General features: G+C 52.6%; 10 protein-coding genes across 10 annotated transcripts; 5 read left to right on the top strand and 5 right to left on the bottom strand.

Annotated features, from left to right (window-relative positions):
- Positions 1–611: 611 nt before the first annotated feature.
- CTAM01_15047 (2OG-Fe(II)oxygenase superfamily protein) lies at positions 612–1,953 on the bottom strand (the record flags this gene model as incomplete). Its single annotated transcript, XM_060531046.1, has 5 exons — positions 612–890; positions 953–1,321; positions 1,379–1,455; positions 1,513–1,809; positions 1,878–1,953. The coding sequence occupies 5 exons, from the start codon at positions 1,951–1,953 to the stop codon at positions 612–614; spliced, it is 1,098 nt and encodes a 365-aa protein (XP_060374399.1).
- Positions 1,954–2,948: 995 nt separating this feature from the next.
- Positions 2,949–4,981, top strand: CTAM01_15046 (major facilitator superfamily transporter; the record flags this gene model as incomplete). Its single annotated transcript, XM_060531045.1, has 10 exons — positions 2,949–3,021; positions 3,077–3,154; positions 3,221–3,231; positions 3,285–3,381; positions 3,432–3,492; positions 3,556–3,704; positions 3,761–4,130; positions 4,183–4,366; positions 4,421–4,531; positions 4,586–4,981. 10 exons carry the CDS (start codon positions 2,949–2,951, stop codon positions 4,979–4,981), a joined length of 1,530 nt encoding a protein of 509 aa, XP_060374398.1.
- A 781-nt stretch (positions 4,982–5,762) lies between these two features.
- CTAM01_15045 (major facilitator superfamily transporter) lies at positions 5,763–7,295 on the top strand (the record flags this gene model as incomplete). Its single annotated transcript, XM_060531044.1, has 1 exon — positions 5,763–7,295. One exon carries the CDS (start codon positions 5,763–5,765, stop codon positions 7,293–7,295), a length of 1,533 nt encoding a protein of 510 aa, XP_060374397.1.
- A 317-nt stretch (positions 7,296–7,612) lies between these two features.
- CTAM01_15044 (uncharacterized protein) lies at positions 7,613–9,277 on the bottom strand (the record flags this gene model as incomplete). Its single annotated transcript, XM_060531043.1, has 5 exons — positions 7,613–8,161; positions 8,214–8,290; positions 8,350–8,788; positions 8,871–8,938; positions 8,992–9,277. 5 exons carry the CDS (start codon positions 9,275–9,277, stop codon positions 7,613–7,615), a joined length of 1,419 nt encoding a protein of 472 aa, XP_060374396.1.
- A 1,951-nt stretch (positions 9,278–11,228) lies between these two features.
- On the top strand, positions 11,229–12,038 carry CTAM01_15043 (uncharacterized protein; the record flags this gene model as incomplete). The annotated part of the gene is made up of 2 exons (XM_060531042.1): positions 11,229–11,636; positions 11,703–12,038. The coding sequence occupies 2 exons, from the start codon at positions 11,229–11,231 to the stop codon at positions 12,036–12,038; spliced, it is 744 nt and encodes a 247-aa protein (XP_060374395.1).
- A 1,538-nt stretch (positions 12,039–13,576) lies between these two features.
- CTAM01_15042 (uncharacterized protein) lies at positions 13,577–14,133 on the bottom strand (the record flags this gene model as incomplete). The annotated part of the gene is made up of 2 exons (XM_060531041.1): positions 13,577–13,677; positions 13,905–14,133. 2 exons carry the CDS (start codon positions 14,131–14,133, stop codon positions 13,577–13,579), a joined length of 330 nt encoding a protein of 109 aa, XP_060374394.1.
- A 2,605-nt stretch (positions 14,134–16,738) lies between these two features.
- On the top strand, positions 16,739–17,809 carry CTAM01_15041 (NAD dependent epimerase/dehydratase; the record flags this gene model as incomplete). The annotated part of the gene is made up of 1 exon (XM_060531040.1): positions 16,739–17,809. One exon carries the CDS (start codon positions 16,739–16,741, stop codon positions 17,807–17,809), a length of 1,071 nt encoding a protein of 356 aa, XP_060374393.1.
- A 145-nt stretch (positions 17,810–17,954) lies between these two features.
- CTAM01_15040 (aldehyde dehydrogenase) lies at positions 17,955–19,609 on the bottom strand (the record flags this gene model as incomplete). The annotated part of the gene is made up of 4 exons (XM_060531039.1): positions 17,955–18,241; positions 18,335–19,129; positions 19,182–19,236; positions 19,304–19,609. The coding sequence occupies 4 exons, from the start codon at positions 19,607–19,609 to the stop codon at positions 17,955–17,957; spliced, it is 1,443 nt and encodes a 480-aa protein (XP_060374392.1).
- A 1,595-nt stretch (positions 19,610–21,204) lies between these two features.
- Positions 21,205–25,432, top strand: CTAM01_15039 (xanthine dehydrogenase; the record flags this gene model as incomplete). Its single annotated transcript, XM_060531038.1, has 3 exons — positions 21,205–21,383; positions 21,455–23,656; positions 23,707–25,432. The coding sequence occupies 3 exons, from the start codon at positions 21,205–21,207 to the stop codon at positions 25,430–25,432; spliced, it is 4,107 nt and encodes a 1,368-aa protein (XP_060374391.1).
- A 505-nt stretch (positions 25,433–25,937) lies between these two features.
- Positions 25,938–26,228, bottom strand: CTAM01_15038 (uncharacterized protein; the record flags this gene model as incomplete). Its single annotated transcript, XM_060531037.1, has 1 exon — positions 25,938–26,228. One exon carries the CDS (start codon positions 26,226–26,228, stop codon positions 25,938–25,940), a length of 291 nt encoding a protein of 96 aa, XP_060374390.1.
- Positions 26,229–26,491: the final 263 nt, after the last annotated feature.

Raw genomic sequence — 26,491 nt, 5'->3', positions numbered from 1 at the left:
CGATCCCAATACGAAGTTCGCGAACATCAGGGATATCCATCGGGCTCAAATCGAAGCGGGTGAAAAGGAGGTTATCACGGCTGAATCCAGCGACTCTGAATGCCCTAGTGAGGCTGGCAGCTGTATTGTAGTGGGTGTGGTTGAGGATCAATAGTTAATAGTAATGAGGAGGTTGGGTTGTGATCCCATCGTTTTTGTGGTGCCAGAAACAGGGGGGTGCCAGGAAGTGGGTATGTTGACTTACCTCACGAAGTCGTAAAGAAGGCCAAGAAAAGTGTGACGCGAGATGAGAGTTGTACTATCATTTCAATCGAACAGTCGAGGATACTCGCAAGCGACAACGGGGACGATGCGGGTTAGAGACCTCAGCTGAGATATTGTAGATGTCTTAAGTCGATTGATTCCTTTGTCAGTCTAGGTAGCACATGGTAAGGTGGTGTGGGCTGGTAGAGGGTCACTAAAGAATGAACCTCATATTGATCACCAAAATACATAACGTGCCGCCTTGGTCGCCGCCACAACACCACCATCACAAAATTGCCTTTCATTCGGACACATTTATTCGAAAACCATGTTTCCGAGAATGTGGCGGCCAGAACAGCCCGTTCGTCCTACTTGAAGTATTGGCCCTTGAATCCCGGGAGGATCTCCTGTCCTTCCGAGTTCTGATAGCTGACCCCTTTCCTTTGCTGCCAAGTCTGCTTGAGGGTGGTGAACTCTCCCATGGTCGGCACCGGGTGTTCGCCAGCCTCGAACTCGTTCTGAGTAAAGCCCTCGCGCTTGAGCACTGGTGAGTCAATCGTCTTCAGTACGAGGTCGTTTTGAGGACGCGCGAAGTACAACAAACCCAGGCGATCGACATGGCGCTGGTCCTTAGGCGGCACTGATACCTGGTTCCAAATCAGCAAAATGTAGAGGGCAAGTCAAGTTGTATAGATGAGATTTCACTCACCCGGTGAACCGTGGACTTGACGTAACCACCCGTCAGGAAGCTGAGGGCATCGCATGTGTTGACGGTAAGACTGCCATCGAGCGGCTTAGCCCACTTCCAGTCGCCGGTCTCATGATCCCTGATTTGTAGGGCGGCAACGGGTTGACGGAAAAGCAGGGTGATCGTCCCCAGATCTGTGTGGCCGCGGGACCACAGGCCATCATCGAGTTGCTTAATCTCTTCTGGAGTGAACTTGGAATACTTCATGTAGCGCAGATGAGACTCATCGTGAGTCTCCCACTTGTGTACGCGTGTAAAGAAGTCCTCGGGCAGCTCTAAAGCCAGAGCGATGAGGTGGTTCAGGGGGTCTAGCACCTTATCATGGAGGTTCTAAGTTTCGCGTTATTCACGATATCCTACGTACGATTAAAAGGGCTTTCATCGTACCTTTGCGAATCCTTCAATATCTTCCTTGCGATCTTCCAGAAGCTTGGGCAAAGGTTGTGTGATGTGTCCAGCGCGAGCTGGATTGCATCTGTCAGCAACGCTTCCTCGATTCGACAAAGTGAAGAAATACTCACTAGCCATGTTCCATACTTCTGTCTTATCCTTGAGGCCACCGCTCAAAAACCGCCGACCAGCGGGACGGTATCCATTGTAATCTCCAGAATCCAAATCCGGCTCATACTTGAGTTTCTCGTCCAACGGCAGCTCGTAAAATTTCTGGCCAAGAGCAAATTGTGCGTCGACGGCCTCTTGCGAGATGCCATAGTTGATAACATAGAAGAAGCCCTTGGTACGAATGGCCTCGATCAGTGTATCGGCAAGCTCCTTGTTGCCCTCTGGTGTCCCATACTTTGCAAGATCAATGGTGGGAACTTCGGGTGCCTGTCAGCTTGCAAGCCCTGCATAGTCTTGCGTGGAAGCATGGTGAGCCAAGACTTACGGTCAGCCCAATCGAGGTTCTCCTCCGTCTCTGGGACGTGGGTGTATTGGTACAGTTCGGACACAGCAGACGGCATTTTGGGCGGTGAGGCGGGGTACCTTTTCTTCGGAGGCTGGTTGGTCTCTGTCTAGGTTTTCTCCAATACATCTAAAGGCCGGGTTCCAAGCTCGCCATTTTAACTATGAACCTTGACTGCGACTCCGGACGGTTTCGCACCGGATCTCGCTGCCCGTATTAGTCGAGCCAACACGGCACGGCGACGTCTCCGCAGGACTGAACCCCCACCAAATCCTCAACCATCAAGAGACCAATAATAGCAAGTTGATTTGGTTTCATCCTTCTCCATGGTGTCACACTCGCATTTTACCCCGCGGCACTTACCAAGCAACACAATAAATCTACTTGGTCGAGGCACTTGGAGATGCGAGATCGCCGCATGTCATCATCTGATAACGGATGGCGCAATCCCCACCCCCGTCACATGTCGTCGGGCTTTTCCCGCCGCCAAACCGACGTCTGCGCTGCAGGAAACGTATTCAAGTCAGTCTAGGTAGCCCACCCGGTAGTATTTCTCCGGTCTTGGACGTTCGGTAAACCACCGAGTTCGGCGGAAGTGGTGGGTGAGGGTTTGTCCGGACTCACGATCTCGTTGCCGCATCGGAGATTATTGGCCCTTGTTTAAGGTACTTTGCCCGCTATCCCGCATCTTTCCCCGGTAAGCATGGGCACTCGTCATTCCTGCCACTATGGCGAATAGTGGGCGAGGCTCTTGTGCGATGCACGTAGTCGGGTCTCGGCGGGTGTTATGTTGCATGAGAGACTGGGAGTTGAGCTTATCGCAGACAAGACGCCGCGGTGGTTGGGTGTTCATAGCAGAAGCACGTCTTGGGGGTGGCAAGCATTAAGTGAAGGCTCGACATAAGACCAAGAAGGCGAAAGGGACGTAGACAGGGGGACGAGGAATCCTCCTTGCTCCGGTGACATTATATGTAAACCACTGCCGACAGCGCAGTGCCGATTCTGACTCTTGCACGTGCATCGCAGACGGAAATCCGGCAGAACCAGCTGAAGATGGGGTCTTTCGGTCAAAAAGTGAAGGGCAACAAGATAGGGGCGGTGATATTGTCAGTATTTGACTGGTACCGTAAGTATTCGACCGTTTATCTTACACAAGGAAGTCACTCACGGTCATTGAACAGCCTCACACTATCCTGCAGAAGAGCGAAAGCTTTTGCGAAAACTCGATCTTGCGATTCTGGTCTTTGGAAGTTTGTCTTGTAAGTCAAGGTCTCTTCATTTGATCGAAGGCAAACCAAACTGATTGTTACTTTTACTACTCTTAGTCTTTTGCAGAGTAAGGGCATCTTTTACTCACAATTCCCAGAGTTATGAGCTGACCGGCAGTAGTTCCTTGGGCAGCAAAATGTCACCAACGCATATGTATCAGGCATGCGTGAGGATCTTGATTCTCACGGCAACGAGTTGAACTACTATGTCGTCGCTTGTAAGCAAATGTTCAGACACTCATGTTACATGCTCAACTGACTTTTTCAGACAACACCGCATACGTCATTGGCCAAATCCCGCTCATGACTCTACAGACGAAGGCAAAGATGTAAGTCTAAAAATTAGATGCTTTTTCAGGCGATTTAGCAAGTTGCTGATCAAGATTATGCAGTGCACCTTTCTTGTTACCTTCCCTGCAGATCATCTGGGCAGTGATCGCTTTTTCTCAGTCCACTATCAAGCACAGCTGGCATCTGTACATCCTTCGCGCTATTACAGGGTTCCTCGAAGCTTCATCGTTCGGTGGCACTCATCTAATTCGTAAGGATGCTTGTTGAAACCCAATGTCTCCTCGCCGAAGTACTAATCAAAAGTAGTGGGCAGTTGGTTCAAGAACGAAGAGCTCTTCAAGCGAGCTGGAGTATGGTTCATGGGTAACTCTCTAGGCTCCATGTTCTCCGGCTACTTGCAGGCCGCGGCGTATCGAAACCTCAACGGCGTTTTTGGACGTGCGGGTTGGCGATGGCTCTTCATCGTCCAGGGTATTATCACCCTTCCCATATCCTTCTTAGGTTTTGCGTTCTGGCCTGGCCTTCCAACTTCACCCAAGAGGTGGTACTTCTCCGCGGAGGAGCACGCCCTCGCGGTCAAGCGGATGCCAACAGTCGAACAGGAGGGCATTACGTGGAAGACGTTCAAGTATACGCTCTCCAGACCAATGTGGTGGATTTGCGTTCCTTGCTACATGTTCGTGCCCCTGAGCCTCCTTGAAAGCGATTGTTTCTCTGACACATTACAGCTTCTTGTGCCAAGCGCACTACTGGACAGGCTACATGGCTTTGTGGCTAAAGGCTGCTGGATACTCGGTTGAATTGGTGAATATTTTGCCGACTTTCATCGACCTTCTGCGGGCATTGTCTTCTTGGCTAGGAACTACGTTAGCAGGTTGTTTGAGTTTGAGGGGCCTTTGGTCTTTCCAGGCGGTACGAATCCATCTTATCAACATTGACACGACGATCAGCGCTGATTACTCGTAGTCATTTGTGCTCTTCTCTTGCATAGTCCTGTCTATATGGAATGTTCCTGACATCCTCAAATTCCTTGCCTTCTATTTCGGAGGTTTCTCTGGAATGGCATCTCCGATCTTGGTATGTCATCCTGTATGCCATGATCGACTTCCTCATCTAACAAAAGCGTTTTAGTATTCATGGTTGAACTCTACGCTCAAAGAGAATTATGGTGAAAGAGGTCTCATCATCTCTTCGATGATGACCCTCGGATTCTGTGGACAGATTTGGATCCCTCTATTCACCTTCCCAACCGTCGAAGCCCCGCGCTATCCCCACGGATATCCCGCAGCTACAGTATTCGAAGTCGCAATGTGGGCTTTTCTCATGTTCGGCACATGGTACATGAAGAGATGGAAGCACAAGCATCCTGACCTGGAGATGAGGCTTGCGACCGAAGGAGCTGGCGCGGAAGGCTCCTCGGTCATTGGATCTGATTCCGACAGGCCTGACGGAGATAGCCCGGGTACCCAGTATACAGGCAAAGGGGAAGAGATTGTGGCCACTCAGCCTATCAGCCAGAAAACCTGAAAGACTTTGGAGGTAATAAGAGCGTGCAATGGCTAGTAGATGCATATCTCAGCGGCAGAGGATTTACCGGATGACTCTAGTCTTCGGTGTACTGATTTCTGCAGACAAGGGTAACATGGACTCGCGAGAAAAAGATAAACCTGCAGGACAGAGTTACACAGGATGGATCTATTTAACAATTGAAATTCTAGTAAATTTTTAAGAACAGATCAGTGCTCTGAAGCCAAGATTTCTAGCCAGCGAAAGGCGGCATTCTGGATATAATAAAAGCTGTCACAGCCATGTTTACTATGACGAGAGGAGAAAATGAGTGAACCCGAGGATGTAGCTGACGGAAGCCCTAGATGAACAGGTGAGCTGTTCAGTCTTCTTTGTATCAATGACAAGCGAAGGAATTGGCGTCTCGTTGCACAAGTGCATTTATGCGACACAAAAAATCCATCCTTCAGTATGCTTAAATAAAGCCATTGAATTGAATTGTTTGTTGAGAGTCGGGACGGTACTTTGGTGATGTAGCCTAACCTGATTAGGAAGGCTGAAAATTGCGGCGGTCTGACATAAGACCGAGGTGACGCGCTCTCAAATTATTAACAATGTCAATTGCGTTTCATCTCACTTTGCTTACCTACACTTAATTACTCAACAAGCGACTTCGTCACGTCGCTTGTGCCTGGAACACAAGCTCTGAGAAAGGGCCGACCAAACCGGGGAACCATCATCTTCTAGGGTAGGTAGTTGTGTTGCTCATACGAACACAGCCGCACATTCTTACGCTACCAAGATGGCGCCGAACCAGAAGCCGGCAACCGGGGACACCTTCAGTCACGACGCGACGGAGACAACTCCCTTGCTCATCGCCGGCGATATCGCTCCGACCGCTGATCCCGATGTCTCCAAGGCTACAACGCTCAATGAGCCATCCCAAGAGAATGAGACTCCGGACGCCGATGATAAGCCATTGCCGGTATGGCAAGTCTTTTGGCTATGCTACGCGCGACTTGTAGAGCCCATGGCCTTCTTCTGCATCTTTCCGTACATCAGCCAGATGGCCGAAGAGAACGGCCACCTCGCCAAAGCGGACGTCGGTTTCTACAGCGGTCTCATCGAGTCACTCTTCTCTCTAACCCAGGCTGTCGTCATGATCTTTTGGGGCAGACTCTCTGATCGGATTGGCCGCAAGCCCGTTCTCGTCTTCTCCCTCTGCGGTGTTACCATCGCCACATCCATCTTCGGCATGGCACAGACCATTTGGCAGATGATCCTCTTCCGATGCCTGGCAGGCGTGTTTGGCGGATCTCTTGTCACGATGCGCACCATGATTGCCGAGCACGTCACCCAAAAGACCCAAGCCAGGGCCTTTAGTTGGTTCGCTCTGAGCGGTAACCTTGGCATCTTCTTCGGGCCTCTTCTCGGCGGAGCCCTCGCCGATCCGGCGCATCAGTACCCGAGCGTTTTCAAAGCTCAATTCTTTTTCGACTACCCTTACGCACTATCCAGCTTCTGCGTGGGCTTCATTGGTTTGACGGCGACCATCACTAGCATACTGTTTGTCGAGGAAACACTGGTCAAGGAGAAGCACAGCAGCAACGACGATGCGGCAGCACCGCCCAAGAAGGACAAGGGCTCCATCAAACAGATCGTCAAGTCGCCAGGCGCTTCCAATGTCCTCTTCGTGTACGGTTACCTCATGCTCCTCGCATTGTCCTACACGGCCGTCGTCCCCGTCTTTTGGTTCACCCCAGTCGAGCTTGGTGGCTACGGCTTCACCCCTCTGCAAATCTCCGTTATGATGTCCGTCAACGGTATCGCCCAAGTCTCGTGGCTTCTCATCATCTTCCCGCCACTGCAGCATCGCATAGGCACGAACGGTGTGCTGCGTGCCTGCGCCTATGCGTACCCTTGGTTCTTCCTCATCTGCCCTCTCGGCAACGTCGTTCTCAAGCTCGGTGTACACAATCCGGCCTGGGTCACGTTCTTCTGGGTCTTTATGCCCATTGCTCTCACTATCGGCTGCGGCGTGAGCATGAGCTTCACTGCCATACAATTGTCGTTGAATGATATCTCGCCCAGCCCTCGTGTTCTGGGAACGCTGAATGCTTTGGCTCTTACCGGAGCGAGCGTCATCAGGGCATTTTCTCCGGCCTCATTCACCACCCTATTTGCCATAGGTGCTAACACTCAGGCCCTAGGCGGTTATGCAATCTGGGTTCTGATGGTTGCACTCGCAGCTGGGCTGATTTTCGCCGTGAGGAACCTCTATGGACCGGAGGATTTGAAGAAGGCCAGGGAACAAGAGCAGGCTGAGTCATCTTAGATAGACTACGTTACGGTACTAACTTCATGTTGATGTATCTTTGCAGCATTCTACTTATCGTAGAATCATATGCGCAGAGAAGTCAAAACAGAAGCTGCTCTTTGAGGCAACACTTGAAATTTTGTACATCATGAAGAACCCTATTCGTGGCTCACTCACATGCATTTCCACAACCGAATCACTTTGAACATCTCGTCAAGGCCTTGATCTGAAAGATTTGAAGCTCATGCTCCTTTAGCATAATTATACTAGATACTATTACAGGTTATTTACAGACGATGTTCATTCATATGGGTATTCCGCCAGCGTCCGTCTCGTCATATCCCCGACTTCCTTTTCCTGTTAAAATCCGGCAAGACAGACTCCGGTTCTACCGGCTCCGTCGTTATCTCAACCTCGCGATGCTGCCATATCCTGTTATCTGAGTGAGGATACCCAGAGTTGCTTTCTTTAGAGATCTTCTTCCCGTGGTAGTGCTCTCGCGCACTCACACCCGCTTCATGCTCGGGAAAGTTGTCCCTGGCTGGGCTCCGCACGGTTACGCTGACCGTGCTCTGAGGCATCAGCTCGACGTCATTTGAGCTACGAGAGCTACGGTCATCGTCGCCTCCACCCATTGTGCGAAGGCCGATGCCGTACTTGGACTCCTCCCGAAAGTTCGGTTTGGCGTTGGCTTCGGGAAGCTTGGACCAGTCTTTCGAGCCATCCCTTGCATGAGAGGCGTTTCCGGATCGTCCGCCGCCGATGGTCATGCCTGCTGACCTTCCTGTCGACTTCTTGTTGGAGGACGACTGGGCGTACTTATCCAGACCACTTCGTTGAGCGGATTCAAGGAGACCCTTCCAGAGTACACGTACGATTGGACCCTGTGCACTTAATCAGTCATGTTATCATCAACGTTGTCATTGCTAGACTTACAAGAGTCGGCAAGCATGCAGACACGATACCACTGCTGATTTCAATGATGTTCCAGGCCAGGCCTTGAGCCAATGAGTCTATTATTGTTGAGTAAGCACGGAATAGCCAGAGAGTTAATCCGCGTCAAGAGACTTACAAGGAACATCGTTTTTCGTGTATAGCAAGAAAATTCTGAAGCGGTAGACACTACAGAACACGACATAGCTTCCCAGCAGGAAAGTAAAGAGGACCAGGATCCGTTGAGCTCTATTCATCTGGAGCTTCAACACGTGGGGTATCGGAAGATAGAGAATTGCAATGTCGACAATGATGCTCGGCACAGCGATGGCAAGTTGCGTCAAGAAGAGGTTGATGCAAGTACCGGGTTTCCACGGTTCCCATAGCGTGTTCAGGGGAAGACACTGTATCGAGGCGGCGACGACGCAAGCAAGCGTCCAGAGCGATGTCAAACTGCCACATATCCATGCTCCCTTGCGGACTTCTCGCATTGGAAAGATGCGCAGGTACAGCAAAAGCAGCGCTATTTTGTATACGTTGACTCCGTTGACGTACAGAATCTCGGCACCGATCATGGTCTACAGAAATAATGTTAGCTTAGTCCTCATGAGCTGGATGGTAAAGTGAAATTGCACAGCGCTAGAGAACGCCGATGCATACCTTGTCGAGAAACTGCAGCTGTTCTAGTGTAAGGCGACCTGAATGCAGTCCGATACCAGCATCAACCACTTGGCGAGAATGTTAGTATGTCTTCGTACTCTCATCTTCCAATGCAACTTACGGATGAGATTCATGATCATGTTCCCAATTAATATCACTAGAGCGAACAACATCGTGTAGTCATCTTTGAGGTATCTCGCACCCTGCAGGTGACGAGCCATGAACCTTAACCCAACCACAAACGCAGCAAAGACAGTGAAGGCGATCGTAATCGCTCGTACATATGGACGGAGATCCTCGGACAGGTTTTGATCTTCAGCGAAGTCGGCCAGCTTCTTCAGATAGTCCCTCTGGGGTTGATCGATAGTCGGATCGTTGTACGGGTATGTCACCATAGTGGCTGCCATGGCGGGTGGCTTGATGGCCACGCGGGCTCTCGTTGAACAGCGGTCTATAGAAAACGGGTCGTCGTCGATGGTGAGTGGAGGGGGTTACCGAGTAAACGGACGCAAGGGGGGTCGACGACACCGGCCACACCACGTGGGGATGGGGAATCATTTTATCCTGAACATTTTTTGGGGAATGCCAGATGCCTTCGTTGCCGCGGGCTTTGCTTACACAAAATCTAGCAGGAGAGAAAAAGCAAAAACACGTGCGACAACCCCGTCGTCGTCTATCACGGCCGTGGGTTTCGGGCTCTTGGACCCGTTCGTTTTTCCCGAACCACTGTTGCATTCCCAAACTGTCAATCACTTCTGTTTTGACTTGTCATGTTTGACATGTCAATCTGCCCCCATTGCAACTGCTACCTCGGGTAGGGGCCCAGAGAGAGACAATAGGTGGAACTGCAACCGAAAGAAGCAACGAAAAGGGGAGCGAGCACCCGGCCAAGTCCCGAGGAGTTGTCGGGTTTGTCAATCTTTGTCAGTTTCGAGGAGGAACCCCATGAGGGTTGTCCAGACATCTGTGGACTATGGACAGGGTGTGATATCGTAAGGAGGCTAGGAGTATAAATTGTTCCAGTCCTAGTCTCGTCTTTCTTCTTTCTCCGTCTTGGGCCTACACAAGCCGGCCCGCAGCACGCTACAGACACTAGGAAACATCGTTGCCAACGTCCGATAGACTCGGATTAGGAAGAATGCTTCCGGCGCACGGCTCTCGTTCTGGGGTCTCGCATCCAAACTCGAAAAACCGTTGGAACTGATCCCACGCTAGTCGACTAGTTCGGGGGAGATCCCCTCTTCTAGACCCGCCTCTAGCAACTAGGGCCCGCATGCCATGCCCCTTGACGTCCGGGCGCATCCTTGCATGCACAGGGTTGACATCGACAGATCAACGCCAAAACCACGGCAATTGTGGCCTCTGTACAGCTCCCGGAAGAGAGCTGTTGAAGACGCGGATGGGGGCCACATTGAGTCAACAACCCTGTAACTTGTACTCAACTTCTTGCGGTGGACCACGATTCCTTCCTGTGCGTCATTATCGTCAAATACTAAGTGGAACATTGACATGAGGGATTGCTTTTCTTTGGGTATGAGGGGCAAGTTGAAAACGACAAGAGATACAATACGAAGCTTGCCCCAAGCCCCCGAGTCCTCGACTGCCGAGGTAACATGGAGAAGATGGTTGCAAAAGGCCTCGGAGACTAAAGCAAACTACTTAGCGAGATGCCTGAACCTCAAAAGAAAAAGAAATGCTAAACAATGCAGAACGACGGCGCAGCACAAGCTACTCCGTACACAAAAGAAGATCCTGCCACATGCATTCTTCAAGCTGCAAGCCTGTAAGGTACCGAGCCCCTCTCGTCCTTTTGTCTCCGCTCGATCGAACCGGGTGTTCACTTGCGCCATAACCTGTTCCGTCATGACCCCCTCAAGTTGCCCCCCCCCCCCCCCCTCGACCCCTTTTCACAACTGGAGCAATCCACCGCCAACGTTGGGCCCTTTGTGGATAACTTCGGAGGACCGCGTAAACCTCTCTAGCGGACCTCAAGGACTCAAGACCTCGTGGCAATATCCGAGAGACTACCCGGCGCTCATCCCGCTGTCACGGGTCGTTCATCGCTTTTGGCCGCTGTCATTTCGGGGATATTGCTTGCTGAGGATGTATATTCATGCCTTGATATCTATAGCAGATACGAAGTAGTACTTTAGAAAGGCCACCTGCCTCTGCTCATCACTTGCCTCTTGTTGTTGCTACCAGGCAGGCTACACATTCCTTTTTAGAGTCCACTTCGATCCAAGTCTGCACGCATCCCTCGCCCATCTCTGTCCTTATTCTCATCTCGTCAATCTCTGACAGATCCAAGATCGCATCACTCGTGGTTCTCCAGTTGTCACCTCACATCCCCATTACACAATGAAGCCCTCAATTCTTATTGTCCCCGGCGCTTGGCAGCTGCCCTCCGCTTTCCAGCCTTTCGCTACCGAGCTGGCCGGCTCCGACTTCAACACCTCCATTGTAGCTCTCCCCACCGTCGGCGGTACCACCACACCCCTGGCATCCCTCTCCGACGATGTTGCCGCCGTGCGCACCGAGCTGGACAAGCTTGTTTCCGATGGCAAGGAGGTCGTCATCTACTCCCACTCCTACGGTGGTGTCGTGGCCAGCAACGCTGTTGAGGGCTACGACGTTGCCACTCGCTCCGCTGCTGGTGCTTCTGGTGGTGTTGTGAGCATCGTCTACGCCAGTGCTTTCATGCTCCCCAAAGGTTCCAGTTTGCTCGACCTTCTCGGCGGCGAGCCTCTTCCTTGGATGATTGTCGAGGTATGTAACCCAATACCCCAGTTCCCGTCGGTTACGAAACGGTAATCATACTAACATGCATTATAGGGGGACCGTGTTGTTGGCAACGCCACTTTGCTCCCCGAGGTCGGCTTCAACGACCTTCCCGCCTCTGAGCAGGAGAAGTGGGCGTCCGAGATGACCTGGACCGCTCTTGGCGCCTTCACCAACGCCTCGGGCTACGAGCCTTGGAGCAACGGCATCGACTGCGCCTACCTCTATGCCACTCTTGACAACGCACTGCCTCTCAGCTACCAGCAGGGCATGTCCGCCGTCCTGCCTGCCGGCTCCAAGACGGAGACCGAGCCTAGCGGCCACTGTGCTCACCTTAGCAGGCCGGCAAATGTGACCTCTATTCTCAGCAGATGGTATCCGGGCAACTAAGTGCCGCGGCGTGTCGAGGTGTGAAACGAAGAGTTTTGTGGTTTCGTGATAGCGGCGTGGCGGCGTGCGGAAAGCGCAGATCTAAATGAGCCAAGTAATTCGAATAATACCTCCAAAGAATTGATGTAACGCTGTCAAATCCCTTCAGTGGGCCTGTTTTATTTGCGACGCGACTTCGACAGCGGGCACAGTGGTGTGTCTACCCCATGGTTGGACGGAGCAACAGTGTCAAAGAGACTTAGCGAACTGGCGAGTCACTAACCTAGCTGGCCACGTTGAGGCAAGGGGAATGGCAGCTTTTCTACCATCTGAAGACGTTCTCGATCGTAACGGCCCGAAAATCCTATCGTGCCACCATGAACCGTTCGTGTCCCCAGATCGTTCGCGAATGAATCGTGGTCCTCTCTCTGTTGGTGGCCATCTCCACATGACGCCTGTCAAACTGTCAGGGGATAGATATCAGGAATAATGGCTTTCGTCTGGTTTTGGGTGGGAGCCGGGAGAACCAACAAGCCATGCCCATGCTAGGGTGGTGCTGAGAGCAGATTTTCTCGCCTACCAAACACCGAACCCCACATGGATCCTTGAAGGTTCGACGGTTGACCTGAAAGGCGGAACCTCTTCGATGAGCGATCGGGTAGCGTGCTGTAGGTGAAGACGCTCCCTAGCGGCCAGCATCTCCAAATAATACGAGTTTCTCTATCCAGATAGTTGTCACGGGCGTGGAAACAAGTTGCTGGCTAATTCAAACTGCCGTAGCGGAACAAATGCGTCTACTGGCACTATTGTATGTTAGTTTGCGCCGGGAGTTCCCCGTCTCTTCGAAAACTACTGGACTTGAAAACAGTAGAAACATCCGTATAAATGGAACCGTTTCATCTTTCGAATACCAACGAAGAGCAGTCCCTTTGTTATGAAGCTGCCAAGTGAAAGGTGTGTTACACATAGGCGGGATACGCTTTTCTCTACGCCTGAAGGACTACGTTCCTACCTTGTGGTTTTTTACGTAGTAACCCACTCGCTAACAATATCAGGAAAGGCAATTTCTAGCACTACTGTGTTTATTTTTCTATACGAGACCCTCAAATTTCTCTGCGTTAGCCTAAAAGTTGCCAAGCAGCAATTTACTCTTTAGGCTGGGCTGTCATTAATATCTTGGGAGAAGATCTGATGTTTCCATATGGATGGTATCTCGGGAAAGGGACCACGACAGGGGGGATCAAACGAGGTGATATGTAATCATGAATCTGAGGCCGTAGTAACTGATAAGCCAGGTATGTACCGATTGGAGAACACATACTATCTCGATCGACTTCTAGAGCAGCCAATCTAGGATGGACAGATAATACCTTCACTGACCTGGCGGCATCAGAAAGAGACTCACCTAGTTGGTGATATAATTACCCCATGGAGACATCGTGATGTAGTTCTGTGGAATCATCAGATCTATCGCATAAGTTAGAGCGGGCCTACCAGATTGAGTTGGAACTGGGAAGCATCAAAACTGTAAAGCTGGCATGTTTGTGTTGAACACATGATCAGTATAAGACTTGGTCACCTTGAGTCTCCGCCATCAGTGCTTTCAATCTTCTTTTCCACGGGATATCATTTCCAAGAGCAAAAGCCACCCTGAACCTCGCTGCTATTGTAGAAATGCGATGTTCGCATATCGTAACTACGCAAGCCTACCATGTCCACCCCAACACTGTTCATTGCAACCAGAAAGCTTCTTACGTCATCCTGAAGAAATTGAGTCGACTCAACCCGACTGGTTTTGATGCATACCTAGCAAGCCTGAACACCGTCGACGAGTTTTACTTCGGTTTAGTGTTGCTCAACACGCTCCCGTAGACTGAACAGACAAACCCTCGATGGGGCCATTGGTGACGCTGACTTTACAGTCCCTACCCATGGCGAACTGCACATACGGTCCCTGGGGAATCGAAACACCTCCAGTGTCGCCAGCGCCGACACATCCGCCAGCTTGTCCTCCTTCAGAAGCAGTGAAGGCAAATCCGCAATTGCCTCTAGCTTGGGGATGAGCTTGGACCGTCGCAGCGCAAAGTGCAGCAAGAGCGAAGATGAAGCGAGCCATCTGTTGTTCACTAAATTAGCTCTTGACTAGGTGTAGGCGTGACAAGGATGAACTCAAATTGAGGTTATTCGTTCAGAGGTTCAAGGTCTGGGGAGTGTGAAGTGTAAACAACGTTTTTCTTGGTAAAAGTGTAAGATGGTAAGGTTACGAGCCGATGGGATGAACTAATGGCAATCAATGGAGTTGACAACTCGTATATTATATAGAGTTGACGGGTTCCTATTTCCGAACGCGGGACGGTCTCCAACTACCAGATTCCCGAAATAGCCGTTTAGCTATGGCGAAGTCATGATCGCTGGCACAGATTGATTATCAGCCCCACTACCTTGGCGAGTTACAAATGGATTCCGCAGCGCAATCGTGAAGTGACATGACTAAGTCATAAACTTACATATATCAATAGCATGACGATCTACATGACCGAGGGAGCTTGAACCAACCACAAAGAACGATTGCTCTCGCTAAAGTCGCATGGCTCTCTTGTGAAACTGCTTCTTCAAGTGCAACAGTTCGTTGTTTTCTTACCGCTTCTACAGAGAATAGGTAATTTGCAGCGCAAATCCCTTTCTACGGCAACAATTCTGCCAAGTATGGAAATGAGAGAAGCCAAGATTAGAAAGTCGCTGCGAAGACGGGGGTTGAAGAGAATGCTGTGTCATTCATACCATCGTCAACGAATCGATAATCGTACCCGGGAACGAATATGGTACAGCTAAGTTCAGAGTAAATGAGTCTTGCCTTGATTTTTTTGGGTGGTGATGTTTCGACGACTACTAATGGCACCCGCTGCATTGGTAGCTCATCTCGATGACGCCCGAGAAAACCCTGAGCTGGAAGAGATTCAGCAACAAGTCCGGCAGCTCAACTTTTACTTGTTATCTAGAGCTTAGGAACAAGCACCTTGCACCGACGGTAACTCTGGTGTGGCTATGTACCTCATCGATTCAGGAATCAGGGCCATGACCCATGGGCACATCAAGACATCAAGGTTGGACTCGGCCGCCGAAAGGGTCAAAGACCGCTGGGTGCTATAATCATAAGTCAGCTGCGTCAAAGTCTCAATTGGCCAAGTCCTTGGGTTCTTTCAATTGTAGCCGCTGATTGAGAAAGTCTCGATGTGCTCACAACGAATCACTGGGCCATAATCACTAGCTCGTACAGTTATCGGTCACTGTGATGGTCGGCGTCCTCTAATGCGGCTGCGCTGCTCAAGTTGCCGCCGTTGGAGTGGCTATGATCTTGGAAGGGAGTATGACGACAATTCCGGCTCGAATTGTCAACATCCTCTGCAGTATCCAATCAATCATGGCCGGTTGGCCCAATGGCAAGGCGTCTGACTACGATTCATCAGTTATCAGGAGATTCTGGGTTCGACCCCCAGGCTGGTCAATATTTTTGATTTCCGATGCGGCATTTCCGTCTTTTTTTTTTTTTTTTTTGGCGCTTGTGGACGGGGGCGGCGGGCCCGGCAAAATGGGTCCTTTTCGGGGCAGATTGTTGAGGTTCTGGCCGGGATTGGCTGGTAGTTTTTGGAGTAGTCCGTACATCGGCCCGGTGCGGAGGCGGGGGTTACGGGGACACGTTCATACGGTCGGTAGGGAACGTGGGGGTTCCGTTCGACTTGCAAGGGCGACCGGAAACGTCCCGGCCTACCTTGTCTTATACATTCGAGCAAACAGGCCCCGAGCCGAGAGAGTATCTGTCGGATGTAATCTGGCTCCTGTGTAATGCTAATCAATCGATGCTGGAGTTGCCATGAGTTGCCTAAGTTAGAATCCAACCAGATAAGCATCTCCTACATATGATGCCCACTTACGCAATCATTTGACCTTTTCTAAATACTAATCAGATAGTGGGATGCTGCGATAATACCATTGGTTGATACGTGCAATTCGTTCCCAGATACGGCAAGCCTTTCCACGGCCGATGGTTTAGGCCCCTTGGAACTCTAAAAAACAAAGCCGGCAGTCAATTCGGAAGACGTACGTACTGCTTCTTCAACCACCCGAGACGGTGAAACTCACGGAGCACTCTGCGATGTCTGCATCACCTCGGCAGTTGAAGCTTGCCTCGTGTACCAATTACCCCTCCCACCGGCGCGGTCTTCGGATAGCTCTTGTTTACCGTAGGCTGTGGCCTATGCCGCCTAACTATGCTCCGGACCCCCGGTCAAAGTTGCAATCGCACTTCTTATCCCAAAGTTTAATAAACACCGTTTTCTCCGACGAGCCTGACCGTACCGCAGCAAATTCTTCAACTGGTACCGATAGTCGGGTACGTCAAGACCAAGGTGTCGCTTTGGTCGGAAAGTTCCATAATCTTTTCGGTCACTTTTTGTACGAGGTAAGGTATGGTGGCCTTGGGAAGGAAGATACGAGAGGAGGAAGGTGGAAAGCTGCTGCGAGTCATGGAGCTATGCTTCTTGTGATGGCAAGTTTCCACATGTCATCGGAGGGGTCGGAACTGTTCCGGCAGCGCTGCGAACGGTATTATAAAGAAGCCCAGAATGAAGCTCAACAATCACACTGAAGCCGGAGGGTGGTTGCTAGATCCCAAACGCCAATACCAAGAGTAAATAGTCATCATCACAACAAGCCTCCCCAACATGCCTCTCCGCGTCCTCCTTACCGGCGCAAACGGCTTCATAGCCCAACACATCCTCGCCCAGTTTCTCGCAGCAGGCCACTCCGTTCGCGCCGTCGTCCGCTCCCAGTCCTCCGTCGACCAACTCCACAAGACCTTCGCCTCCTACCCCTCCACGCAGCTCGACTTCGCTCTGGTCCCCGACATCGCCGCCCCGGGTGCCTTTGATAACGTCCTCGTCTCCGACCATGCGCCCTTTGACGTCGTCCTCCACACGGCCTCGCCCTTCAACTTCCGCAAGGGCAACTCCAACGCCGACTTTCTCGACCCAGCCGTCAAGGGCACGACCGAGATCCTACAGGGCGTGGTGCGCAAGGCGCCGACCGTGAAGAGGGTCATCGTCACTAGCTCCATGGCCGCCGTGATCGACATCACCAAGCCCCCCGTCTCCGACCCGCCCAAGATTTACAGCGAGAAGGACTGGCTCGGCGTATCGAGGGAGGACGCAGAGGCGTCAACGCACCCCGCGATACCCTACGTCGCCAGCAAGAAATTCGCTGAAAAGGCAGCCTGGGCCTTCCTCTCCTCCGAACCTAAACCCGCCTTCGACCTCGTCACAATCTGCCCGCCCATCGTCTACGGACCCCTCTACGACGTCTCGGCGACGGCCTCCCCGCAGACCCTGAATGAGAGCAATCACATGCTCTACCAGAACCTCTGCGGGCCGTCACTCACCAAGGAATCGCCGGTCCCGCCTGAGATGCTGCACCTGTACGTCGACGTGCGGGACGTCGCGCGCGCGCACCTGCTGGCAGCGACCACGCCCGAGGCGGGCGGAAAGAGATTCCTGGTGAGTCCCGGGGGCGTGTCGAACCAGCGACTGGCGAACATTTTGAGGGAGAAGCTGCCGCAGTGGGAAGGGCGGATACCAAAGGGGGACCCGGCCAAGACGGCGCTGGCGGAGGGCATGTTTGGGGTTGATGCGTCGTTGGCGGAGAAGGTTCTTGGGATGGAGTATAGGAAGTTGGAGGATACCATTGGGGATACTGCGGTGCAATTCGTCGAGCTTGAGAATCGCGCAAAGACTGCTTGAGCGGTGTGAAAATATTGGGTCCATTTGTATGTACTACGTCTTAGCGAGACTAGACTATTGGTACGAGTCTCTGGCTACAGTAACACGCTTAAAGTAGCATGTAATAAGTCTTCTTAAACGCTTGTTTGCCATCTTGTCGGGTTGATCAACTCTTGCCAAATTGCAGACTTTGCGTGTAACAGTATGAATGAAGGCCGTGTTTGCCCATCTCGCCCCCATGGCCGCTGTCCTTCATGCCGGAGAAGTAACCTCCGTGGTGCGGTATCTCGGGGAGGTTGATAGCGACTGTTCCCGCCTCTACCCTCCGGGCGAGGCTCTCGGCACGGCCTAGATCGCGGCAGTAGACAGACGACCCGAGACCAGCGTTGGCCAGGTTGACTCGCTGGAACAACTCGTCTTCCTCTGTCCAAGATAAGATGGGTACTATCGGGCCTGGTGGCATAGTCAGCATAATTAGCTTGTGCGTTAGAGCAGAGAGAGGCGGTATCTAGCTCAAGACACTTGGGAAAAGATTAGCCGGCTCACCAAATTGTTCTTCCTTGACCAAAATAGAGTCATCAGGAGGCTTTGTGACAATGGTCGGGGGTATCCAGAAGCCTTTGGAGTCTTCGGGATGATCCGCAGCAATCATATTGAAGCCATTCTTCTTGTAGTGGTCATAAATATCCTTGACAACATTATACTGCATCTTGTTCGAGACGGGGCCGAACAAACTGGGTGCGTGGGCATCCTTGGTGATGACATATTTCTCGGCAACTGCGCTCTTGAAGGCATCCAGGAACTTTTCATACACCGAATCGTGGACGTAAACTCGCTTCGTTGCGACGCACATCTGCCCGGCGTTGAAGAAGCATCCTTGCGCGACCTGTCCTGCCACCTTTGCAATGTCGATGTCGTCAGTCACGATCGCCGCGTCGTTGCCCGCTAGCTCCAAGGTCAAGCGCTTGAGCGTCTTTGCGCAGCTCGCCATGACGCTCTTTCCTGTGGCAATTGTCCCGGTGAAGCTGATCTTGGCGATGCCTGGATGCAAGGTCATTGCGATACCCAAGTCGACGCCGCCGTTGACTACCTGTACGACACCGGGAGGAAAGACGTCGATGAGCAGCTCGATGGATTTCATGACAGAATACGGAGTGAAGGGCGAGGGTTTGACGATGATGCAGTTGCCGGTGATGAGCGAGGATGCCACTTTGATGTTTGACAAGATGAGAGGGAAGTTCCAAGGACAGATAGCCCCCACGATACCCAGTGGTTGGTGAGTGGCGACGATCTTGATGTTGTCGTCCTCGAAAGTGACTTCATCTTCGAGGTGAACATTTGCTGTTAATTGTAAGTATGAGCGAGTCAACTCAAGAGAACAGTGCAGGCATACAATAGTACGAGGTTTGATTGCAAGTATTTGTGATTTCAATGTCGGCCATGAGACTCTAAACGCCACGAATCATCAGTATTCTCATCATTGGATTGATTTTATGATAAAGGTTATGGTATTACCGATTTCCCCGTCTCTTTCATGACGATTTCTTTCAGCTCATCCTTGTGGGTGGTATAAACCTCCACAATCTTGCGCAAGAGATTGGATCTCTCTTCGATCGCAGTCTTGGACCAAGTCTTGAGGGCCTTCTGGGCGGCTGCAACGGCTTCCTCAAGATCCTGCGTCGTGGCAAGGGGAGCATCCCAGAGCGGTTCCTCGGTGCGGGGATCTGTGCATTGGTGGTGGTTATCGCTCCCACGGCGCTCGCCGTTGATGACGTTGTAGAACTTCATGTTGTCCGCTGTCGAATCAAGCAGGTATCCCATGGCTGCGGAGAGTTCTGAAGAGGCAGACATGCCAGCTTAAGAATCGACGTGTCGGCAAAGCTATATCTACTCTCTACCTCGGTCATTGCACCGTCGAAGAGCCAAAAACTTGTCTCAGCCGGTATAGCTGGAACGCAGCCGAAATGCCACGCTGCTCCATGTTCCTGCGGAGAAGGGAGGGGTTCGAGCTATCGGCGATGTCAATCGGCCTTAGGCGTTCCGGATTTGGTGCCGGGCTGCTGACACGGCGGAGGATTTAGGTTTGACGGCAGTTGAGATAGACAAAGATGGAGCCGCGGGGGGCCTGCAATAAGCAACTCTCCCCGTTCCTCAGCCCGCATCCTCTGGGGTAAGCAATATAATCTTGGAAGGATTTGCCGGGGATCGGGGTAAAAGAGTTGTGTGAACGGCTGGGGATAGATGACAGAGGTTGGTGGAGGGGGTTTGTCAGCGCCGGAGTGTTGATGAATCATTCTCGGTGACGGAGGGCTGGGATGCCTGTCTGTCATCTAATCATTTTCGGTGTATATCGGTGAATATCGGTGAGCAGAGGTGAGCGGAGGTGAGCTTTGGGTTGGGAGCATCGCTTCATCCTCACCGAGGCAAGGTAGACTTGGTTGCGGAGCGTGGATTGAGCGTTGTATACCTATGACGAGCCACGTGCCGACCGATCCCCGTTGATGCGTACAGTATAAGCTACAGAGTCGCATAGCATCTCTGAGTGCATTCGACTCGTTGGATAAGGTACAATCGTACATCGTATGCAGGGGTTCAAGATGGGAATCGGTGCCAGATGGAACAAATTGCATGTCTAGACCTTCTGGCGATGCAGGCACGCAGGGTGGAAGATGCCGACCAAGGGGAGACGGAGCCGGCCGACAGAGGGGCCGCTGGTGAACGGCATGAAGCGCAGCGGGGCTGCACGGATCTTTCAGTGCTCATGGCTTCAACTGAAAGACGATGTCTCAGTGGCGGGGAAGCACCGGCCTTAGTGGGGAGGAGGGGGAGGGCCGATAACGATAACGCATCCCACCAAAATCGCAGATGCAGATTGGCGGGATCCGCTGATAAGCTCAAACTTGGGCCCTCTGATTCGCCAGACGCCCGTCGCAAACCGCAGCCAACATGTCAGCGACGCCCGACAGCTTTTGTTTTGTCTTGCCACAGCAATCACTGAGCACATGGAATCAGAAACCAGAGGGAATACCGCCCGTTAATATTTGCAAACATTTGTTCCCACGGATATAGGCGAGCGGAATGCAGTAAATAGACACACATATACTCCGTACACAAGTATGACTGGCTGGCAAGTGGCCCATTCTGCAGCAAACACTACTCCTAGGTACCTACGGAGGCTTGGCTCAACCTGAATTAGTATCGTCTTCGCCTCTCTTTCTACAATAAAGCTGCGGGGTTGTCTCTCTTCCACCATCCTAAGCGCACCTACACCCGTTTCCTTTTCTCTCCTTTCCCTCTCCTTTCCCTCTCCTTACACTCCCTCCTCATCCTCCTACCCAAAGACCTTCGAAGCGTGCTAAGGACTTACCTGATATCACATCTCACATTGAACTGGTTCTCGGCAGCTTCCTGGCAACATGGCGCCTATCGCCATCTCCCCCGAGCGGGATGTCGGGCCTTTGAACTCGCTCACAACCAACTTTGACGATACCATTCGCTTCTACCTCAATGGCACCCGGGTCGTGCTAGACGAGATTGACCCCGAGGTAACTCTTTTGGAGTACTTGCGAGGCATCGGTTTGACGGGAACCAAGCTGTATGTCCAGGCCCTAGCTTTCTGGCCCGCAGGAGATTGAAGCAATCATGACACACACTAACACCCATCAGTGGATGTGGCGAAGGCGGTTGCGGTGCCTGCACCGTCGTCATCTCCCAGTTCAATCCGACGACGAAGCAGATCTACCATGCGAGCGTAAACGCTTGTCTGGCACCCCTAGCCAGTGTCGACGGCAAGCACGTAATCACCATCGAGGGCATCGGAAACACAAAGAGGCCACACCCCACCCAGGAGCGCGTGGCGAAGAGCAACGGCAGTCAGTGTGGTTTCTGCACCCCCGGCATTGTCATGAGCTTGTACGCTCTGCTACGCAACAACGACTCGCCCTCGGAAGAAGACATCGAGGAAGCCTTCGATGGCAACTTGTGCAGATGTACCGGCTACAAGCCTATTCTCGAGGCCGCGCAGACATTTAGCGTCGAGAGGGGATGTGGAAAGGCGAGGACGAACGGTGGTTCGGGCTGCTGCATGGAGAATGGCAACGGCGAGAAGAAGGAGGGCGGATGCTGCATGGACAAGGCAAAGCTTGATGACCAACCTATCAAGAGATTCACGCCCCCCGGCTTCATCGAGTACAACCCCGATACCGAACTCATCTTCCCACCCGCCCTCAAGAAGCACGAGATGAGGCCGCTTTCGTTCGGCAACAAGAGGAAGAAGTGGTACAGGCCAGTAACACTTCAGCAGCTGCTGGATATCAAGAGCATACACCCTGCAGCCAAGATTATCGGTGGCAGCACCGAAACCCAGATTGAAGTAAAGTTCAAGGCGGCACAATACCCCGTCTCCGTTTTCGTTGGGGACATTGCCGAATTGCGACAGTACGAATTCAAGGATGACCATCTAGAGATTGGAGGAAACGTCGTCCTGACAGACTTGGAGCACATCAGCAAAGTGGCAACGCGCCACTATGGAGACGCTCGCGGCCAGGTGTTTGAGGGCATTTACAAGCAACTCAAGTACTTTGCTGGCAGACAGATTCGCAATGTTGGTACCCCTGCCGGGAATTTGGTTACTGCATCGCCCATCTCAGACTTGAACCCGGTACTCTGGGCAGCCAATGCCGTCTTGGTGGCCAAGTCTCAGAGCGAAGAGACCGAGATTCCCATGTCACAGTTCTTCACAGGATACCGACGTACAGCACTTCCTCAAGACGCCATCATTGCTTCCATCAGGATACCCGTGACGGCTGCCAAGAATGAGTTCTTCAGAGCATACAAGCAGGCCAAGAGGAAAGACGACGACATTGCCATCGTGACCGGTGCTCTACGGATCAAGATGGACGACGATGGCGTAGTGACCGAGTGCAACCTCATCTATGGTGGAATGGCGGCCATGACAGTAGCCGCGAAGAACACCATGGAGTACTTGGTGGGCAAGCGCATTGCCGAGCTCGAGACCCTCGAAGGAGCAATGAATGCCTTGGGAACCGACTTTGATCTGCAATTCAGCGTTCCGGGAGGCATGGCTTCGTACCGAAAGGCGCTTGCCTTCAGCTTCTTCTACCGTTTCTACCACGACGTCATCGCCAATCTCGGTGGGAAGAGCGAGCATATAGATATCGAGGCGGTCGACGAACTTGAGCGTGGCATCTCTGGCGGAACCGAAGACCACGGCGCGGCTGCTGCGTACGAGCAGGAGACCGTGGGCAAGTCCAAGAGCCATGTTGCCGCTCTGAAGCAAGTCACTGGAGAGGCCCAATACATCGACGACATACCGGTGGCGAAGAACGAGCTGCATGGCTGCTTCGTGCTGTCGACAAAAGCTCACGCAAAGATCAAGTCGATCGACTACTCTCCCGCACTGGACATGGCTGGTGTCGTCGATTATATCGACAAGGACGACGTCGATTCACCTGAGCAGAACCGCTGGGGTGCTCCTCACTTTGACGAGCTCTTCTTTGCCGAAGGCGAGGTCCATACTGCTGGTCAGCCCATCGCTATGATTTTGGCTACTTCAGCGTCGAGGGCAGCCGAGGCCGCACGTGCAGTCAAGGTCGAGTATGAGGACCTGCCATCAATCCTGACAATCGAAGAAGCGATCGAAAAGGACAGCTTCCACAACTACTACCGAGAGATCAAGAACGGCGACACTGAAGAGGCATTCAAGAACTGCGATCACATCTTCACCGGCACGGCGCGAATGGGTGGCCAGGAGCACTTCTATCTCGAGACGCAGGCTTCATTGGTAGTCCCCAAGCTCGAGGATGGCGAGATGGAGGTGTTTTCCAGCACCCAAAACGCCAACGAGACGTAAGCTCACTCTTCATTAAATCTGTGGTTTTTGTACTAACAGCTTGCAGACAAGTCTTTGTTGCTCGGATGACGGGCGTAGCAGCAAATAAAATCGTCGTTCGCGTCAAGCGACTTGGTGGTGGCTTCGGAGGCAAGGAGACGAGATCAATCCAACTGAGCGCACCGCTCGCGCTCGCAGCGAGGAAAACTAGGCGGCCGTGTCGCTACATGCTGACGAGAGAAGAGGACATGGTCACTTCGGGGCAGCGCCATCCGTTCTTGGGCAGATGGAAGGTCGGCGTGAACAAGGACGGCAAGATACAAGGGCTGGATCTCGACGTCTTCAATAACGCCGGCTGGACATTCGACTTGAGCGCGGCCGTCTGCGAGCGAGCAATGTCCCATTCGGACGGCTGCTACAGGATTCCCAACGTCTTCATCCGCGGCCGGCTGTGCAAGACCAACACCATGTCGAACACGGCCTTTAGAGGATTTGGCGGACCTCAGGGCATGTTCATTGCCGAGACTTACATGGAGGAGGTTGCGGATCGATTGGGCATGCCAGTCGAGAAGTTCCGTGAGATCAACTTCTACAAGCCGTTGGAGCCGACGCATTTCAACCAGCCCCTGACTGACTGGCACGTACCACTGATGTACAAGCAAGTTCAGGACGAGGCAAAGTACGAGCTGCGGAGAGAGCTTATCCGGCGCTTCAACGATGGCAACAAGTGGCGCAAGCGTGGCCTAGCCATCATCCCGACAAAGTTCGGCATCTCCTTTACTGCCCTCTTCCTAAACCAGGCGGGGGCTCTCGTACACATCTACCACGACGGATCCGTCCTGGTGGCCCACGGCGGTACGGAGATGGGTCAGGGACTGCACACGAAGATGACGCAGATCGCCGCACAAGCTCTCGAGGTGCCGTTGGACAACGTCTTCATCTCCGAGACGGCGACCAACACGGTGGCCAACGCCTCAGCGACGGCCGCGTCAGCCTCGTCAGACCTCAACGGCTACGCCATCTACAACGCGTGCGCGCAGCTCAACGAGCGCCTAGCGCCGTACAGGGAGAAGCTGGGACCCGGCGCGACGATGAAGGATCTGGCGCACGCCGCGTACTTTGACCGAGTGAACCTCTCGGCGCAAGGGTTCTACAAGACACCAGAGATCGGGTACACGTGGGGCGAGAACAGAGGCAAGATGTTCTTCTACTTCACGCAGGGCGTCACGGCGGCCGAGGTGGAGATTGACACCCTCACCGGCACGTGGACGTGCCTCCGGGCCGACATCAAGATGGACGTCGGGCAGTCCATCAACCCGGCGCTCGACTACGGCCAGATCCAGGGCGCCTTTGTCCAAGGGTTAGGCCTCTTCACGATGGAGGAATCGCTCTGGCTCCGCAACGGGCCGATGGCGGGTAACCTCTTCACGCGGGGTCCGGGAGCGTACAAGATCCCCGGGTTCCGCGACATTCCGCAAGAGTTCAACGTGACGCTGCTCAAGGACGTGGAGTGGAAGGACCTGCGGACGATTCAGCGATCGCGGGGCGTGGGCGAGCCGCCGCTGTTCATGGGCAGCGCGGTGTTCTTTGCGATCCGCGACGCGCTCAAGGCGTCGAGGGCGCAGTACGGGGTGGCGGCGACGGTCGGGGAGGACCGGGAGGGGGATGGCCTGCTCAGGTTGGAGAGCCCGGCTACACCCGAGAGGATCCGGCTAAGCTGCGAGGATCCGATTATGAGGAGGGCCAGGGTGCTGCCGAAGGAGGGGGAGAAGAGCTTTTTCGTAGCCATTTAGCAACGGGCGCCAAGACTTTTTTCGGTTTGCATGGGATTCTTTTCTTGTTTTCTTGGAGGGGTTAGGTGCTCAAGTGTCGATTTTTTTGGTGTTCAATTCGTAAAGAGTCTGGCGAACTTGACGAAGATTTTACGATATATTGTGTCACTTCATTCAATTCTCCCCTTGTAGTATTGCATAACCATTACTGCGAAGTAACCAGGAGAGCAATGCGTCACACGATCTCGAATGCGCCCCCAAATCGCCAAGTCCCGTGAGCACAGAGAGATGGGATGATGAGGGGGAAGACTTTGGGGCCGGGGTAGCCGGGGCGATGGATGAAGCAGCACGAACTTGGAAGCGGTAGTGATTTTCTCTCAGCTGGAAAGCCGTGGACCAGGGCGGCCGAGGGGAAGCAAGAGAGTGCGAGAGAGCGAAGCAGAAAACCACCTTGGGCCGAATGGCGGGCTGTGGTTTCATGCTTACATTACATTGCATGCTGCAGGCGACTGGAGAATACTAGCTCTCAGCCGTTGGTCTTTTTCCATTCTGCTTCGCTGCCGTTGGAGCGCAAATTGACTAGGTACACTAGTAATACTGGCTGAATCGTTGTAGTCAGAAGAAGATGGGACGAAGGACCACTTGGTTTGCGGGCTTGCCTTGACATTTTCGAGAGCCAAGAATTTACCGTTTGGTTTGATGCGACGGTGGTGATGGAGCTGCTCAGGGGATTTCGGGAACAGCGACTAAAGATAGCTCGTAGGGCAGAAGGGAAGCTGCATTGACGGGTGGGTTCCTCTAGCAATGTCTGTGCCATGCGTGCTGGTGTGATATCATTGCTTTGAATTGGCAGATGATTGACCGAGGTACCTTTTCGTAAAATGTCACCGAGTCTTAAATGTGCGTGATGAGACCTTCACCGAGGTAAAAGGTGACAAGTCGGGATGAAGGAGAAGGCGGGGAAACCAAATCGCATTCTCTCCCCTACCGCTTCTCTCTACGACTCTCTCGCTCTCATTTTGCTTGTCTCATCGGGCGACGTCCGACCAGCTAGGTGAGGGGGGATACCTCATTACATGA

The sequence above is a fragment of the Colletotrichum tamarilloi genome (assembly GCF_030869305.1).
Source record: "Colletotrichum tamarilloi strain Tom-12 chromosome Unknown Scaffold_144.1, whole genome shotgun sequence".
Taxonomy (NCBI): Eukaryota; Fungi; Ascomycota; class Sordariomycetes; order Glomerellales; family Glomerellaceae; genus Colletotrichum; species Colletotrichum tamarilloi.
Note: the sequence above shows the minus strand (reverse complement) of the source record. Positions and strands in the feature narration are given on the sequence as shown.